This window comes from Hippocampus bargibanti, linkage group LG01 (assembly GCF_051943395.1).
Source record: "Hippocampus bargibanti isolate YZ-2025 linkage group LG01, ASM5194339v1, whole genome shotgun sequence".
Taxonomy (NCBI): domain Eukaryota; kingdom Metazoa; phylum Chordata; class Actinopteri; order Syngnathiformes; family Syngnathidae; genus Hippocampus; species Hippocampus bargibanti.
This window is the reverse complement of record NC_142734.1, coordinates 31,603,481-31,621,983: the sequence shown is the minus strand read 5'-3', so window position 1 is coordinate 31,621,983 and position 18,503 is coordinate 31,603,481. Positions and strand designations below refer to the sequence as shown.

Sequence of the window (18,503 nt, the reverse complement as noted above, 5' to 3'; positions counted from 1 at the left end):
AGATAGATAGATAGATAGATAGATAGATAGATAGATAGATAGATAGATAGATAGATAGATAGATAGATAGATAGATAGATAGATAGATAGATAGAGGGGTGAGGGGTGAGGGAGGGAAGGAGAAGGGAGGGATGGAGGTGGGAGGGACAGAGGGACGGACGGAGGGACGGACTGACGGACGGATGACCATGGTGATCATGGTGACCATGGTGACCACTACCAAAATGATAAAATGCTTTACTTTTTAAACATCGTATCGCGTTGTTCCCACGGCAATTTCCATGTGCGGAGAATCCAAAAGAGAAAAACTCTCCATTTAGTCGTCAGTTTATATTCCAGCACACACCTATGGTCACGACACTCGAGTAATGACCTGCAACCTTCTGAGGAACTGAATTTCCCCTCAAGGCACAATTAAAAGATTGGTTTTTTTTTTGTCTTAGAAAGATGTCAGGTACAAGAAATGCATGCCTTCGCAGGCTTCTTGCCCTCAAGCCTTAGACAGACTTGTCTCAGACCTCTCAAAATAGGTTGAGAATGAATCAATTGAAATTTAGCCACGCTGTAAGGGTGGCAGTCTTCTTGTAATGCTCCTTTAGAGGTTTTCCGATGACGTCAACCTCGTCGGAGACCCTGGAGAAAGTTTAGGAAATTGAGATAATTATCCTTCCAATCAGTCTGCTTCAGTTCACCCAAGGTGTGAAAGTGGGTTGTTACGGGGATGAACTCATCGGTTACCCTGGTCTGTCTCATGCCACCACGCGCTTTGTTTCTTGGGAGTTATTGATTGGGTAATTGTCTGCTCATTGTATCCGCTACTCCATCATCTGAAATGACGGTTCTCTACGTATTCTGGTAATGGTGGTGAAAAGATTCAACGGCATCTGTAATTTTGACTGTATTCCAAATATTTTGGTCTAAATAGTATGTCAATCTTTTACAGCGTGTGAATGTTTTAATTGGTTCACTGTTATCGAGTCCATAAAATATTTGGAGTTTTATCACAGAAGAATTTGGCATTTTGGTTACCGTTAACCCATGAGGTCAAATTATTTGTGTTTGCGTGACTCATTATGCTAATCATCGAGATCTGGGATGTGATGTGATGTGTGCACAGTGCTCATAAATGCAATTTGTAATTTGGTTTTAGTTTAGGCATTCATTCATCTTCTGGACTGCTTTAAAGGCAATCATAAATTACATATAGAGGAGTTATATATTGAAGAGGTTGGATCTGAACTGGAAATATTTATCCAGACCTTGAGTCTTTGGAAATTGGGTGGGTGGTATATAGGATGACCTTCTGAATCAATTCCACTCTCGGGCTCTCTTCTTTGAACATCGCAGTATGCGGTTAGCCTGTTCCATTTTCCAAGGTCTAAATGGTTAGACTTGGAGCTCAGTACTCATTACACGCATGTTGCCTTCTAAAATGGAATTTTTATGTTTATTAAATTGATGTCTCGTTGATATTGCAATGGCACATTGGGGTGCGGATGGATTGTCAGAGTGCTTAATTGAAATTCTTCTGACTCAAATCACATAATCTAAAATGAGGTTAGAACAATGACACAAATACATGTATGCAGGTGTGTCCGCGCTGGTCAGAAGAATACAAAAAGTAGGTCCAATATTGTATTCGGTGTGTACGGTGTAATACTGTGACAATTGGGATGCGTTTGGCTCTTGGATTGGCACAAAAAAACGATCATCCTTGCAACTGTGTTTCTCATAATTTGGAAAACGATCGACCAAACAGCAAAGAAGCTTTGCCCTTTATGTGAAGTGGCTGTCACTAATTTACCCATAAACTCTCGCATTCACGCTCTCTCTTTTTCTCCCTCCCTTCCTCACAACAGGTCAATAAAACCCTTTTAACGATTGAACTCTAAAAGGTTTTCACATATAAATGGAGCTTTCAAACTAGGGATTAATATATTGTAAGGCTTCAATTGAAAAGCATTTAATGATGCAGTAATTCTCGATCAGGGTGCCATTGCACACTCGTGTCTTGAGATATTATAATGGGTGCTGTGGCAAATTATTATTATTATTATTAGTAGTAGTAGTAGTAGTAATAGTAGTAGTAATAATATTATGAATATTATTATATAACATTTATTTTTACTATTCCTGTATTTTCACGACCAAAAGGCGCGCCGTACTAAAAGGTGCAGTGTCAGTTACGGGTGCTACAATATTTATGTATTTAACACATTCAGTCGTTGGATGCAGGCATGCTACAGTAAAACGTAAGCTAGCTTGAACAAAATGGTAGTATGCATGCGCGCTAGTGTATGATTTTTAAAGAGCCAGCGGGAGCAAAACTATAAATTTTGTTCTACATGATTGAAGTATTTGACAATGTACTCATGCAATATTCAATACTCATTATCGAATCCATCAAGGGCCTAATTTTCGAGAAACACCGGTTGATAGTATTGCTATTTATTTACACTACACATTTATGCTAATGTAGACGCATATCTTTTTTCACATTATGTAAATTTAGCGGGTTTTTTTTTCTGTCTTTCCCAAAAATGACTTTTGTTCAGCAAAAGGTGGTGTTTAGGATGAATTTGCAAGTTGATGGGGGCAGGGATTTTGCCATTGGAGGTTATGAAAACATTGACTCAACCAAGTGAATTTGCCTCTTTACAATATGTATAATATCACCCAAGGCTGAAATGGAAAGGATTCATACACATAGGCAAACTCCACAAAACAGTTCTGTGCAGTAGGATCTACATTTGTATAAACAGACGACCACAAGAGGACTAATTTCATGCATCAATCATCTCTCTTTTTATTTTTACAGTGGAATTCCCGGGAAGAAGTGTGGGGTCATTATCTTAACTGCTGAGGAGCTCAGCAACTGCAGGGTCAGTATCCAAGCACACACTTCAACTGTGCCCCAATAATAATGCACACACACACACACACACACACACACACACAAGTGCGGGAAAGTTTTAATGATCCTCCCAACTTTTAGAAGACGGCGTGGAATGTGACAAATGAGCTGGAGTTTCCCAAGTGAATCACTTAGTCAAGCCTCAAGTAGATATGTGTTTTTTTCCGATAGTAATAGAAACTCCCAACCACCAACAGTGTTGCTCCACTCATGCAATCATACATAAACAGTATAATGATATGCCTCCAACTCCAACTACTACCACTAATTACTTTTTTAACACTAATGAAAAATAGAACTGAACCCATTCAGCAATGGACATTCATAAGCAAAATTACCATATTTTCCGGTGTATAAGGCGCACCAAAAAGCCTTTTTTTTTTTTTCAAAAGATGACACTGTGCCTCATACGCAGGTGCGCTTTATATGTCAAGTAATATTGAGCCCTGTAGAAGAGGTAGCCCCCAGCCTCTACTGTAGCACTTTATAATATAGTGTGCCTTAAATTTCGAAAACCTTTGTAAATTTATATATTTGGAAAACTTGTTTCATTCATTGAAGTTGCACCTTCTATTGTATATGGAAAAAGTTAGAAAATACATCATTATTTGGGGGTGCGCCTTATACACGGGGAAATACGTTAAATTAAATGAGTTAATGGTGGAAAATAACATCCAAAGGCTTGATTTACACTCTATAAGCCACGTGTCATTACTTAAAAAAAAACATGCAATCATAGTCAGACCTGGTAAAGCAATCAATTTGAATCTAATCAATTTAACTGCAATTTCAGTGGGCTGGTCCCAAATATCATGTCAGTAGTTCCATGTCGTTCGTTAATACTATCAAATCCAAAGGTGTCTAATGGATTGAGTCTCCGACTACTGGATGTGCCGAATATGAGTTTCCATCGAGGACAATCCAATTCTCCTTCCGAACCGTAGCAAGCGTTTCAAAACAGTAGCCATAATAAAACAGCGTCTCATTAATTGGTTTAACCAACCATAAATATGGATGAGGCGACTCCCCCATTCCTACACTGTCTATAATACAGATGATCCATGATAAGATGTGTTTCTCTCAGTGCTGCGTAGTTTAAATGAAACACCGGATTGAATTTGACTTGATATGCAGCAGTCGTTGTGAAGATGAGGCTTGACTGCTTGCAGACTTGGGATTTTGTATCTTCACGACACAAGTGTAACTCTGAGGATTGCTTTGCATTTTGATGGGGTGTTGAGTTTAAAAAAATATTTAGGCTCATCTCAATAAATAAAAAAACGGTTAGCCGGTTGCTCCCTATGAAATCACATTGCATCTTCAATGATGATGAAATATTTTCGTCGCTCCCCTGACGTGTGTTCTCTCACAGGATATTGCGACCATGCAGTTGTGTGCCAACAAATTGGATAAGAAAGATTTTTTTGGCAAGTCAGACCCCTTCCTGGTTTTCTACCGCAGCAATGAAGATGGAACGTGAGTCCGAGATCAAATAATATGTGTTTGCATGAATCATTGTGCTACTTGTCGAGATCTGGGATGTGTAATTTAGTTTCAGTTTATGCATTCATTCATTCATTTTCTGGAACGCTTCATCCTCACGAGGATCGCTAAGGGTTTTGATTACTATCCCAGCTATCTTCGGGCAGTCGGTGGGGGACACCCTAAACCGGTTAATAGCTAATCCCAGGACACAAAAAGAAAAACAACCATTCGTGTTCACACTCACACCTAGGGACGATTTGGAGTGTTCAACTAGCCTGCCGTGCATGTTTTTACAATGAGGAAGGAAACCAGAGTACCGGAGAAAACCCATGCAGGCCTGTGGAAAACATGCAAACTCCACAAAAGAAGGCCAGATCGAACCCACGACTTCTGCACTGTGAGGTCAACGTGCTAACCACTCATGCACCGGATGGCACTGATTAATCAATTGAACATCAAACCAATGTCCCAAAATATGAGTATGTAAACGAAATGACATATATTCACATCCAGTGACAGGCTGTCTGGAAGATATTTTCGCATCCAATAAACTAGGAAGGTCGAACTGAAGGTAATTGAGTTTTTTTTCTTGGATTTGTCTGAGCAAAACTCCATCTGCTCATGTCCTCCCAAACAAAATGAAATGGACGCATCACGGCGATATGAAAAATAAACGCTGTGCGATAATCACAGAGAGAGCAAACAAAGCCCGTTTTGACTCATCTTGTTTGTTTTCTCAAAGTCTTTTCCATTTCTCCAACAGATTCACCATCTGTCATAAAACCGAGGTGATCAAGAACACGTTGAATCCGGTTTGGCAACCTTTCACCATTCCCGTTCGAGCTCTCTGCAACGGAGACTATGACAGGTCAGGAAAAAAAATGCAAAGGGAAATGGTGGTGGTTTTTATCGTGCGTATATTGTAATTATTGCACAACTCATTGCACTGACACAAAGCAATGTCGAAGACCCTGAAGGGATCGGAGGTGGACTCTGGATGACATCAGGTGTTACCGCGGCAGTCAGAATAATGCCAGCAGTCGGTCATTTTGTACCGGGGACCAGTGCTGGTGTTATTGAGATTGCCTCGGTTTCCACACGGCACTCTGCATTAAAAGCGACATTCTGATTCCGCCGAGCAGATGTGATTGTCACTTGCAGCCAGGTGCACTTTGCATATACTTGATGCCTTTCATGGCTCCACTGGTCCCCGTGGGAATTTGATCATAGCAGCGCACACTGAAACGTGAATAGCATTTGAAATTTTTCTTCACAACGATAAAATTAAAACGGCAATGCTCAGATGATGCAAATCTTTCAATAAGTGATACACACACACTTTCTTTTTCTTCTTTTTTTTCGCCTTCGTCAGGATAACTCAAAAAGCATCGAAGAGCAGAATTACTTGGGGCTATTACCTGCATATTTTACATTTGGTGTCCTCATGAGACATCGCAACTTTGTGTCAATGAAGTTAAATGTTAATGGGTGACCTGATACTTATCACTGTGTTACTACGGGGGCCCGGAAGTGCAAACGAAAAAAAATAATTACTTAAAACAACAGCAGCAGATCAAAAAACAAACAAAAATAATACATCAGAATCAGAATCAGAATGATCTTTATTGCCAAGTATGTAGAACACACAAGGAATTTGTCTCCGGTAGAACACGCTGCACTAGTATCATCATCAAGAAATTGTAAAGAGACACTATACACTTCTATTTGGGGTATTTTTTAAAGAGTTAATGACTTGGAGGAAGAAGTTGTTTAAATGTCTGCTTGATTTGGTGCGCATGGGTCGGTAGCGCTTGCCTGAGGGCAGTAGCTGGAGAAGGTGGTGGGCAGGGTGCAGAGGGTCCAGTAGTAGTAGTAGTAGTTTTCCCTACCAAGTTCTTCTCAAGGTAACTCGGTGAGCCAGATATAGGTGAGATAAAATGTTTTGGAGAAAAAAAAAGTAACGAAATAGTAACTGTGTTGAAATAACAATGCTTTGTAACGGCCATTTTACTACTGCCACTTTTGTTATAGTAGATATCCATGAATCAGTCTTAGTGCAAGTAGGTTTTGCATTTTTTAAATTCAGCAGTGTTGCAATTCATATTTAAAATTTCTGCTGGCAAGGGGAATATGTTCAATGATTGAAAACACTGTCGCTCTCATAAATGTGTTCTTTGTTTCAGGACTGTAAAAATAGACGTCTATGACTGGGATCGTGATGGAAGGTAAAGACAAGCTACCTCAATGTGATTTTTTTTAATTAATATGTTCCCGTCGGCTTTTTTTTGTTGCACAATGTAATAGATTTATCTTCATGTCACATTTCTTTGGTGTGCACAAAACCTCTCTGATGTGTTCCATTTTAAAATGGGACAGTTGTTGAATTTCAGATTATGCATAATAATTTGTTGACAATCATTTTATGTCAAATGCTGAGGACGTGATGAATCTTCACACAATTTTGTACGTCAAAAACGCTTTGTGTATTTTCAAAGTTTAACATAATAATAATAATAATAATAATTATTATTCTTTTAAAAATAATTAAAGACTTTCAAAAGTCAAGTCGGTCATGAGCATCGGAACATTCTAACCTTGCTTATTGAGAATTACAGCCGTGGTCAAAAACTAGCTTTTTTCTCGCCTTATGCTATTTTTATTTATTTATTTTTTGGGGGGATCAATCTTGAAATTTTTACCTGCATTTTGTTCGAGAATGTTTTATAGTGCATATAGCAGAAGTTGTGTCTGCTGTGAAAATGTGGATTGTTGTATTAGAGACAGTGCGGATAATGACAGCAGCCCTCTGAGAGAGAAAGGGCAGTATTCATCTCAGGTGATGTATTTATTTACAGGAGACATGCAGTGATTATTTGGGGAACTGTTGCCCAGTCCCAAACCAAATCAGCTTTGAAACTTCAACACAAACAATTTGAATGTTCATATCCTTTTTTTTAAATCCATCCATTTTATATTTGCTGATGACTATATCAGAAAACTCACACAGTGACCATGACGCAAGGGGAGATAATCTGGCAGACCCACAGAAGGAGATATGAATAGGATTTGACACATTGTCTCAGACGATGACATTTGGATTTATGCTTTACTGTCTCCCCCCACCCCCAACTGTGTGGGTGTATGTCTGCAGCCACGACTTCATTGGCGAATTCACCACCAGCTACAGAGAACTGTCTCGCGGCCAGAACCAGTTCAATGTCTATGAGGTGAAACCTAAACTAATGTTATTCAATTGTGATTGGAGAAAACACGATTTGATTTCAATCTTGTATTGATATTATTTCCATTGACCTTATTTTCCGGTGTATAAGGTGCACCCAAAAGCATTGATTTCCTTCAAAAGATGACCCTGCGCCTTATACACAGGTGCGCCTTACATGTGAAGCAATAAATACTGTCAGCAGCCACTGACTGCATTTCCTCCTGTAGAAGAAGCAGTGCGTAACCTCAGCCTCTTCTGTAGCGCCTTATTATATGATGTGCCTTATATTTGGAAAACTTATATATAAAAGATGTTTTCCAAATATACATATATATATATATGTATATATATTTGGAAAACATTTTTCATTCGTTTGAGGTGCGCCTTAGACTCCGGTGTGCCTTATATATGGAACAACTTTTAAAATACACCATTCATTTGGGGTGCGCCTTATACTCTAGTGCGCCTTATACACCGGAAAATACGGTAAATACACAGACATTATCATGATTGAGCACTTTTTTTTCAAGCCTTCTTTAGTATGTGATACTCACATAAAGTAACCTCATACAAGCTTTATTTCTTCCCTCATGGGCAGGTTTTAAATCCCAAGAAGAAGGGCAAAAAGAAGAAATATGTCAATTCAGGAACCGTAAGTCTGACCGCCAAGCCTGCACTTGCCTATTTGTGAGGTGGCAGAAGCTCAGGTGTGAGGACTTAAAGTCACAGGTTCAAAGTCCGCTGATGTCAAAAATAGAATAATGGCCACGAGTTGCTGGGAGAGCTGCTTTCTTGCTTGACGGTTGAGAGTTTGATGTTTTTTTTTACTCCCACGTGTCTTTCTTGCCCAATATCTGCTATGCCTTCTGGCAACCTGGATGTGTCCCTTCCTGGCATGAATGCAGCTCAGTTTGCATTTCCTCGCTGTAGTTTTCGTCTGTTTTGAAGAATGTCCGTGTGTGTGTGTGTGTGTGTGTGTGTGTGTGTGTGTGTGTGTGTGTGTGTGTGTGTGTGTGTGTGTGTGTGTGTGTGTGTGTGTGTGTGTGTGTGTGTGTGTGTGTGTGTGTGTGTGTGTGTGTGTGTAAACACAAGGTAACTCTGCTGTCCTTCAAAGTGGAGTCCGAGTACACTTTTGTGGATTTCATCCGAGGAGGGTGAGTAGAATAATGATTAAGTTCTTCTCACTGTGTGTGTGTGTGCGCGTATGCGTGTGTGTGTGTGTGTGTGTGTGTGTGTGTGTGTGTGTGTGTGTGTGTGTGTGTGTGTGTGTGTGTGTGTGTGTGTGTGTGTGTGCGTGTGTGTGTGTGTGTGTGCGTGTGTGTGTGTGTGTGTGTGTGTGTGTGTGTGTGCGTGTGTGTGTGTGTGTTTGTGGCTTGACACCCCAAAGGCTTTGTCAGCATCACAATGAATTCATATTGACTTTGACAAAATTACACCTGTGCAATTTTGCTCGGGTAAATGTCATCTGTCAACACCTTTCTGCATTCGGTTCATTCGCTCATAATTGAGTGTTTTGTTTGGATTGGATTGGATTGGATTGGATTTGCCTTTGTTAGTCTCACAGTGGAGAGATTTACATTTCACAGCAGCAAAGTGATGAAAGGTTTGCTTCGTCGAATCAGAAAGTGGCGGTCAGAATATTGTCCAGGCATATTAATTAGTGAATTAAAATCATTGGGGTCTGTTGTGTTGTTTTATCATAATATATTTTTTTATGTTAAACCATGCTGTATTTTTGTTAGTGATGAATTCTCACTTGCACATTGACTTGTTTTTATTTATTTTTTTGTTGCTTATATACCTTTCGGGGGGATTTTCTTGCACACAAGGACCCAGCTGAACTTCACTGTTGCCATAGATTTCACAGCATCAAATGGTAAGATTGAAAAAGCCTTCACATTGCGGTGGACGGTTAACCAATTTATTCCTCATGTGTGTACTTCTAATGTGAGGACTGAGAATGTAGCACAATGTGGTTAAAAAAATTAAATTAAATTAAATTAAATTAAAATTAAACGAAATTAAATTAAAGTGCATGACATTACAAAAAAATACAATAAATAAACTAATCACCTATAAAGGTCACATTACATTATACGGTTATCATATCATTGAGCACACCAATGAATGGATTCTATTCGTAAACCAAGTACAGTACAGTATCCCCTGTTGAACTGTTTATGAAGAGCACAGATTCCCGGTTTTACTGATTTGGGGAGAAAATTCTTTATTCAAAACAAATCATGTAAACTTCTCTATTTATCTATGACAGCAACTTTGAGTAACGGAAAAACAAATGAATGAGCTTCAATTAGATGGTAAAAAGTATGAAACTGACAAACGTTTCCTATTTTGTATTAATTTTGTTTGGTGGTGTGCTGTGTGCTTTTTCTAATGTTAAAAAAGTGCCTTATTTCCAAAAACGTTGGGAATAACTAACAAAGGGCATTAAAGGTTTTATGTGATTTGTCTATGATGCACGTTATGTTTTTGCACTCGAGGGTGTTGTCGTTCACCCAAGTCATTTGGAGTGTCTTTCATCCACATTTCTGTTTCCGATATGCAAAGAAGAAGGCCGAGGGCATATGGCTCCTACTCTTGGTTTTATTTTGTTTGTCTCCCTGCAAGGCAACCCATCCCAGCCCACCTCACTTCACTATATGAGCCCGTACCAGATGAATGCGTACGCCATGGCCCTAAAAGCAGTGGGTGAGATTATCCAAGACTATGACAGTGACAAGCTCTTTCCTGCCTACGGCTTTGGAGCTAAACTGCCCCCTGATGGCAAAATCTCCCACGCATTCCCACTGGTAAGAAATAAACCAATATTTCATCGCACCTGTGGACAAACACATAAACACACGCATATGGTGCACATACACGCACACACTCACACACACACAGCAGGATATGGTTGGGGCCAGGGAGTTGTTGCTGCGACAACAGCTCGCCGAGAAGTTGTTCTCGTTTGCATGCCAGCGGGGACCTCCCGGTTTCCCTTCACCTTGCAACTGGTGCGTCCTTCTGCATCGGCTCTCCAGACTGCCACTTTACTCATCGTACAATATATGATTTACTTATATGCGTTGTTTATTAAAGGACAACCGTCACCACTTTTTTGTCTCCTAACTGACATCAGAAAAACGTTTTATAGCATCTAAAATACCCAAAATACGCAGGATGATATTTTTAGTCACATTTAAAACACCAATAAAAATGACTTAGAGTGTGCTGAAACTGCAAAAAATTGAAACCGGAAGTGGCCAGTTTCAGAAAGTCCTGCCCCCTTGTTCGTGGTGTCACGCCAAGACGTCTTGCCTTGCTCGAGAATCAAAACAATGGCTTCAGATTCGGAGAACATGCTTTCTTGTTACTCATCCAGTTATGAATATGATTCAAATAGTTCTGAAGAGGAAAGCATACATGTTTGCAATGGATTAAAGAATTTATTCTGTGGCATTTTGAGGCATCAGGAGGGGGAAATGTCGCACCCAAAAAGCTCCGTGGAAATGGGCTCAAAAATTTTGTCACAACACACAAGGATTCACCATCGCGTTATTTATGTGTTTTCCTTCTAATTTCGCCATCAACACAGATCAACACGAAGTTTTCAGACCAAACAAAGTACCGCAAAATGCATTGACATGATGAAAGGACTGCTACAGTGTGTCCTTTCTCGGTCAAGGGCATTCCTTCCGTGATGTGACGTCAGGACTCGTCACCAACTCAAAAACAAGACTTCCGGAATATTCAGCGCGAGTCTTAAAACGTAAAATATAGCTATATGCGGTGGAATCTTTGTAAAATACGCTCAGTATAAATCATTTTACAAATTATGGGCACAACTTGTGCGGAGGCGTCGGTTGTCCTTTCATACCCTTCACTCTACAGGTGGAGGGTATTAATAAACAAGAGCAATACAGAGCACGATGCTAGCTAAGGAACAATATGCAGTAAGTAAAATGAACCATTTAGTTTGAACATAATAAATTCCAAGATGCCCTTCATGAGTCACGTTATAATTTCTTCTGTAGACACGCCCACAATTGTCCCCACGTTTGACTGTGATACCTTTTTTGTAACAACAAAGTGGATATGTATGTTGAGAAAGGATTTGGTGGAAAAGAATGCTTGCAGAAGTGGTCAGGGTAAAGCAAAAGGGCAGCATTAAAGCAGAATATCTGCCAGAAAGGAAAAGAAGAATTCCATTTGTCATTGTCAAGAAAAATAAAGTTGACATACTGTTTTGACTTTAATGGAAGCGTCACGCTGACAGCTGGTCCCTCGGCCTTCAGTTTTAGACCCCTGATTTCCATGCTCATTGAGCTGATGTCTCACAAATTTACAGAAGTCGTCGTATTCACTCCTGAAAACATTCTTTACTTTCACCGTTTTACTGCCTGCGTGTCATGCAATACTATATCAGAGTTTCAGAATAATTTGCATGGCTGACTTGTAAAGCCCTGCTTCAATTGTTGTGCAGTACTCATACAAAAGTAGGCGGTCAGAAATTGGCTATGAACACTTTTTTAATCATATATTAAAATGTATTGAAAACATAATAGCTTTTGATCAATGTGTTTGTGTACTGTGTTGCTTAGCAGACACAGTAGAAACGGTCTTATTTTAGTCCTATTATGATTATGGTTATTATTACTATTGAAATTGCATCAAAATGCTTCTACTTCTTAATTATTCAAAAATAAAAAATACACATACACTGGTACTTCTACTTATGAAATGAATTGTTCCTGGAAGAAATTTCTTAACTAGAAAATGTTGTAAGTAGATGCGTTTTCCATTTAAGTGCTCCAATCCGTTCAAAGATGTGCCAAATTTCAACATAAAGTTTTCCCAAAGCATGAAAATGCATCGAAATATGTAACACATACTTGTTGCAAATAGATTATTGCACAATAAATGAGAGCGCTATGTCATGGAAAAAAACAACCTATAGAGTTTTTTGCTTCTTAATTCATGTTCTCTCACGAAAGTGTTTTTGCCTGATTTTTTTTTTTTTTTAAAGAACTGATCCAAGAACATTTTCTTTTGGCAACTTTTAACAATTGTTCAAAAATGTCCAAAGCAAAAATCACCATAAAGAACCTAACTGATCACCTAACTGGTGAACACCAGTGGTGGGCCGTAGATATCACCCTTGGCCTTCAGTAGTGCTTGTCTGAATCAATCCAAGCTGCGACTGTAAATAAAAAGTGTGGTGTGATTTACTAGAGGGTCCCGTTAGGCAGGAAATACGTGAAAGAATAAATCCGGGAATGGCAGTGAATGGGTTAAATGGTTTTGTTTGTTTTTGTGTTTGTTTTTTACAGGGTGGCAACAGTGATAATCCAAACTGTGTCGGCATTGACGGGGTCATGGAGGCCTATTTCCAAAGCCTCAGAACTGTGCAGTTATATGGACCGACCAACTTTGCGCCTGTTATCAACAAAGTTGCAAAGTGAGTGCTGGTCGATGACTTTGGAAATCAATGGCCGTTTTCCTACAATTGCAACTGTAGTTGTTGATCATCAAAGGTAACTGGACAAATTAAAAGCAGCATAGATGTTGATGTTGAAGGTCATAAATGTGTAATTAAAAAAAATTGTCGACTTGAGTGCAATGTGGCTTTATCGTCGACTTTTAGCCAAATGTCCATGCCCATGTGTGTTTGTGTTTGTGTGTGTGTGTGTGTGTGTGTGTGTGTGTGTGTGTGTGTGTGTGTGTGTGTGTGTGTGTGTGTGTGTGTGTGTGTGCGTCCCAGCTGTGCGTCAGAGATAACAGATGGCTCGCAGTACTTTGTCCTGTTGATGATCACAGATGGAGTCATATCTGACATGGTCCAAACCAAAGAGGCCGTGGTCAATGTGAGTAAACACACATGTTTGCGCCGGCATGTTTCCATCACATTTCTTCAGTTCACGTTGAATTTCAGCCAATTTATCCTGCGTAATCACTCGTTCAACCCTTATCACTCCCAGACGGAATCTTGTATTCGATAAAACCTTTATGGGATTTATTTGCATGTCAAAGATCCCAACAGCCTGTGCTCGTGATGAGAATTGAGCACAAGCCTGCATTTCTGAAGGGTCTAAACGGTAATTGCTCTACACTTTGGTCACGAAAGGAAAATGTTTTTTTGTTTTTCCTCTTCAAGTGTGATTGCCGCTGTGCCGAATTGACAGTATGTCTATCAGGCTCGCTCTGCTGTCACTGCTATAAACGTTCATCTCTTATTTCTCTTATGCTTGCTCCTGTGCAGGCAGCATCACTCCCGCTGTCTATAATCATCGTTGGTGTTGGGCCCGCTGAGTTTGATGGTGAGTAAAGCATTTTGTTGGAAGGTTGGAATATCATTGGCAATAAATAAATAAATAAATAAATAAATAAATAAATAAATAAATAAAATGAATGACTACTTTTGATACTTCTGTTACTGTTAAAAAATGAACTAATACTGTTTGAAAGGGTCGACTTCACCTTTCAAACAGTATTGAGTTGTTTTTTTCCCTAGTAATAGTATTTTATACAACCTCACTCGGCAAAACATAGCGATAACCGTATTTTCTGCACATTAAGGCGCTACGGACAGAGTGGAAGGCACACCTTCAATAAATGAATGAAACTGATTAATAACTAGCTTAAAAAAACGCAATTTAACTCATTCACTGCCAGACGTGCAAAAATGTCTCCACTCCAGTTCCAAAACCCACAGAATATTGAGTTTTGGGATTATATAAAGATTCAATTCAGCGTTAGAAATTTAAGACTCTCATCTTTTATTAGAAAAAAAAATGTAATTCCTAAATTGTATGGGTCTGAAGTTATATAAGCTTGAAATGAGAGAGGCTGTTCAAAATACAATGAAATACATGCAATACATATTTGTTTATATAGTGCTTAAACGACAGTAAAGCAGGAACAAGAGCTAACATGGCAAAAAGGGAAAGGTTGTCCTGTTGTGCATAAGAAAAAAAAACATTGCCAGAGGCCATGGCCAGCGCTTTATTAGCACCCAAACATGAAAAAAAAAAAAAAAAAACAAATTTGGGAATGATGCTTCAGGTCATATTTTCAATTCCAGAATAAATTTGTGAATGGCAGTTAATGTTTAAAAAAAAATAAAAAACACCTAAGATTTGCTTTTATTTTGTACACTTCTAACGTGTCTTTTGTCTTTGTTGACCCGACCTAAATTCATGGAATTTGTTTGGCTGTGAAATAAATAACATTAAAAAAATCTCCAGAATATGTTTTAAAAAGTCTTGAATTCATCTTGAAAAAAATCTTAAAGGAAACCTGCTTAATTTATTCTGCCAAGCAACCGTGAGGTCTAGAAACCTTTCACTGATTCTATCGTTCATTGAAATGTGACAATTCCAAATTGATCCTGTGTTGGATTGTCTTTCATTTTCTTTTCTTTCTTTCTTTTCTTTTAGTTCTGGAAATTAATCCAATGTCAGGATTCAGAGTGAATACATTCAGTCATGAGCGAAGGTCATATGTGCTCTGTGTGGGCTGTTGCGTGTGTGAGTGTGCGGCAACATAAATTATTTCAATACTCATAAACTTCAAAGTAACCGTTACATAAAACACAGAGTTCCAATTGTCTGGGAACTGTTGTGTCTTTCACTACGTCGTGGTTGAACTGTGACGTATTTGCTGGGCTGAAGACACAGTGATGAGCAGCGGTTTCTACAGTACGTAATGTTCACTCTGACAAGCCCAAAACATCTTGTGGAAATTTACGCCTTTGTTGTTAAGCCACAAAAACATCAACTTCAGGGTTACACACTTTTTTCTGACTCGTACTGGTCGCGGCCGAAAGATTTACGTGTACTCTCAAATATATGTATCTATATAAATCTATATATATCTATATAAATCTATCTACCTATCTCTATATATATACAGTAAAGTCTCGTTATATCGATATCGGATATATCGATAGTCCCGGTTATATCGAAACTATTTCTATGCACGCACGGAGAAAATTACATGCAAACAGGGTCGGATATATCGATAGTCCCGGTTATATCGATATTTTTTCGGACTCCCTTGAATATCGATATAACGAGACTTTACTGTATATGTAATTTTGATACATAAATAACTAATATATGTTTTTTATTTTAGTTATGTTATTTTATTATATATATATATATATATATATATATATATATATATATATTATATATATATATATATATATATATATATATATATATATATAGATTATTTTCTTTTATTTTTCTTTTTTTCCCTTGGAAAAACTTCTATCTGTGCCCCGCTCACCATCTTTCTCCTCATGCCGTTCCATCTGCGCAATTACAATAGTCATTTTCATGTTCCCTCTCAGTGGCTCTGAGTCCTTGTTTCCCCTCTCTCTCTCTCTCTCTTTCTCTTGTGCTTTTAGCAATGGAAGAGCTGGATGGAGATGAGGTGAGAGTATCCTCCAGAGGGCGCCTCGCTGAGAGAGACATTGTACAGGTACTCATCATCATTCCATTGAACTTGGCTGGATAGATTTCAGTCGTCACGCAGAAGTGAATCGTGAAAGTCTTCTAAATTGGTTACCTTCTTCCACTTTAACTTCACTCAGCTGCGCTCGAGAAACTTTTCAAACGTGGATGCCCGACTGTGGGTGGAAGGTCTGTAGGTGTCCACTGCACACCATCCAACTTCATATGACTCAGCGGAAGAGAGCTTCTTGCAGTTCATTTTAAATGTTCTTATCGCATGGCAAACTCAATGCAGGTCACGTGCCTCACTGGGTTGCTTTCATTTAGTGAAAAAAGGAAAAAATGGTCTATATTCCATCTCACACTGGTGTGGTCGAGGAAAATACCAAAAGAAAGTATAATCCCCTCTACCGGAACACTCTAAATAGTCCTGAGGTGTGAGTGTAAACACGGATGGTGTTTTGCGCGTACCCTGTGATTAGCTGGCAACCATTTCAAGGTGTCCCCCACTTACTGGCCAAATATAGCTGGGATAGCTCTCCAGTGTTTGACGAGTTTTTGATGAAATTTCTGCACCCCACTAAACTGTGGAAATCAGGCACTGGAATTCTTGTCTGGATCTGATTATTGCATTACCCACCGTCGGCCACCTTCTATCTTTGGCCCAGCGCTGAGGAGTCAAAATCAATAATTAATAAATAATAGAGTATGTTTAGTTCAATGACTCAATTTAAAAAAAAAAGTGAGCGTCAATGGGAAAAGGTCCATAAACATGAGATCAATACTTCATTTTTGATATCGTTATTTTTCGCCCCATGCGTAAACCTTTCAAATAATAAAAAACATTGGAGAGAAAAATCACTCACCGCCGCAATGTCCTTGAGTGATCGTGATATCACTTTAAAATGAGTTAAAAAGAGAAACCAATGCAGCAGCTTTGTTTCATCAACATTAGTTGCATCAACTCATTGAACTCGTTTTGTGTGCCACTGCAGTTTGTCCCATTCCGAGACTACGTGGACAGATCGGGAAACCAAGTCCTCAGCATGGCACGGCTGGCAAAGGACGTCCTCGCCGAGATCCCCGACCAACTGTTATCCTTCATGAAAAGTCGAGGAATCGAACCGCGGCCAAGCATCTCTTCCTCGCCGCTTCCGTAACTGGTGCCAAGTGATCCCACTTGTCTCCAACCCTAATCCCCTTGCCTCCTCGCCACCCCACCGAAATTGTCTTCTCCTCTATGACTCATCTCCACTACCAACAAGTGAAGCCACTTTGGTTCCGTGCAGTGAGCAAAAGTCTCATTTTTTCTCGCCGCCAGCCAAGTTAAAGCGCAGCAAAGCGCTAACATCAACCGTGTCCTCACTTACTTCGCACTTTAAAGCTAAAATCAACAGCAACCTCTTTTTTTCCTAATCCTAAATCAGATTAGCGATGTTAACTCATTCACTGCCATTCATTAATTTATTCGGGAATTGAAAATATCACGAACAGCGCCATTCCCAAAGTTATTTTTTTTTCATGGGTGCCGATAAAGCGCTGACCATGGCCTCTGGCAATGTTTTTTTCTTTTCCACAAGGAGGCAGCATTTCTTTTTTTTTTCCATGTTAGCACTTTGTTCCAGCCTCAGCTGCTGTTAAAGCGCTATATAAACCAATATTGCATTGTATTTTGGACAACCACCCTCAGGTCAAGTTCAGGTGACTCCAGACCCATATAATTTAGGAATTAACTTTTTTTCTGATGATAGAAGAGAGTGTAAGGTTTCTAACGCTGCTGTTTATGTAGTCCTAAAACTCAATATTCTTTGGGTCCTGGAATTCAAGTGACTGAAAAAAAACCCTGGTACTGAAGTGGACACATTTTTGCACGTTTGGCAGTGAATGAGTTAAATAAAGCTATTATTATAAAGCTAATATGTAGTCTTGGCGTTGCCTTACGTCCACTTGAAGTAGATGTTCTCGGGTGGCTTTCAATGATATACTGCAATATATTTGTTAGAGTAGTGCCCAGGTCTCTAATTCATTTCTTTGTTTGTTTGTTTGTTTTTGGGGGGGGTACAAGTTCTAATTCTGCAATAATTTGAAAACTCCCTTTTATTAAGACTCACTTGAATATAATTAATAAATAGCTGTCCGATATATACATACATACAGTTGTAGCTTGGTTCAAATCACTAAACACGTTACACACATTTACACACACATTTACACACACGCCCGCCCATCTTTTCACTGTGTGAAGTGATGCTGGGTGCAGATTTGCCCTCCTGCTGTGAGAGAAATGCCAATTCCCCCTCGCTGGCTGCCCTGCAGAGAGGAGGAAAAGGCGGAGAAGAGGGAGCGAAGAAATGAAAAAGTGGGGCACATGAACGAGCAAGGAAGTGCGGAGAGCCAAGTGAGGAGGACAAAACGAAGATCT

At 39.3% G+C, this 18,503-nt stretch overlaps 1 protein-coding gene across 1 annotated transcript in view; it reads left to right on the top strand.

The window, feature by feature from the left end:
• cpne9 (copine family member 9) overlaps positions 1 to 18,061 on the top strand; it is a 53,874-nt gene extending 35,813 nt beyond the window's left edge. Inside the window, exons 7-20 of the mRNA XM_089010888.1 lie at positions 2,819 to 2,882; positions 4,287 to 4,390; positions 5,163 to 5,267; positions 6,583 to 6,624; positions 7,551 to 7,626; positions 8,221 to 8,274; positions 8,715 to 8,776; positions 9,452 to 9,498; positions 10,251 to 10,432; positions 12,953 to 13,080; positions 13,384 to 13,486; positions 13,882 to 13,939; positions 16,036 to 16,109; positions 17,077 to 18,061. Of these exons, the coding sequence (XP_088867014.1) occupies positions 2,819 to 2,882; positions 4,287 to 4,390; positions 5,163 to 5,267; positions 6,583 to 6,624; positions 7,551 to 7,626; positions 8,221 to 8,274; positions 8,715 to 8,776; positions 9,452 to 9,498; positions 10,251 to 10,432; positions 12,953 to 13,080; positions 13,384 to 13,486; positions 13,882 to 13,939; positions 16,036 to 16,109; positions 17,077 to 17,241 (1,264 nt within the window). The 3' untranslated portion in view covers positions 17,242 to 18,061. The remainder of the gene's footprint in view (positions 1 to 2,818; positions 2,883 to 4,286; positions 4,391 to 5,162; positions 5,268 to 6,582; positions 6,625 to 7,550; positions 7,627 to 8,220; positions 8,275 to 8,714; positions 8,777 to 9,451; positions 9,499 to 10,250; positions 10,433 to 12,952; positions 13,081 to 13,383; positions 13,487 to 13,881; positions 13,940 to 16,035; positions 16,110 to 17,076) is intronic.
• Positions 18,062 to 18,503: the final 442 nt, after the last annotated feature.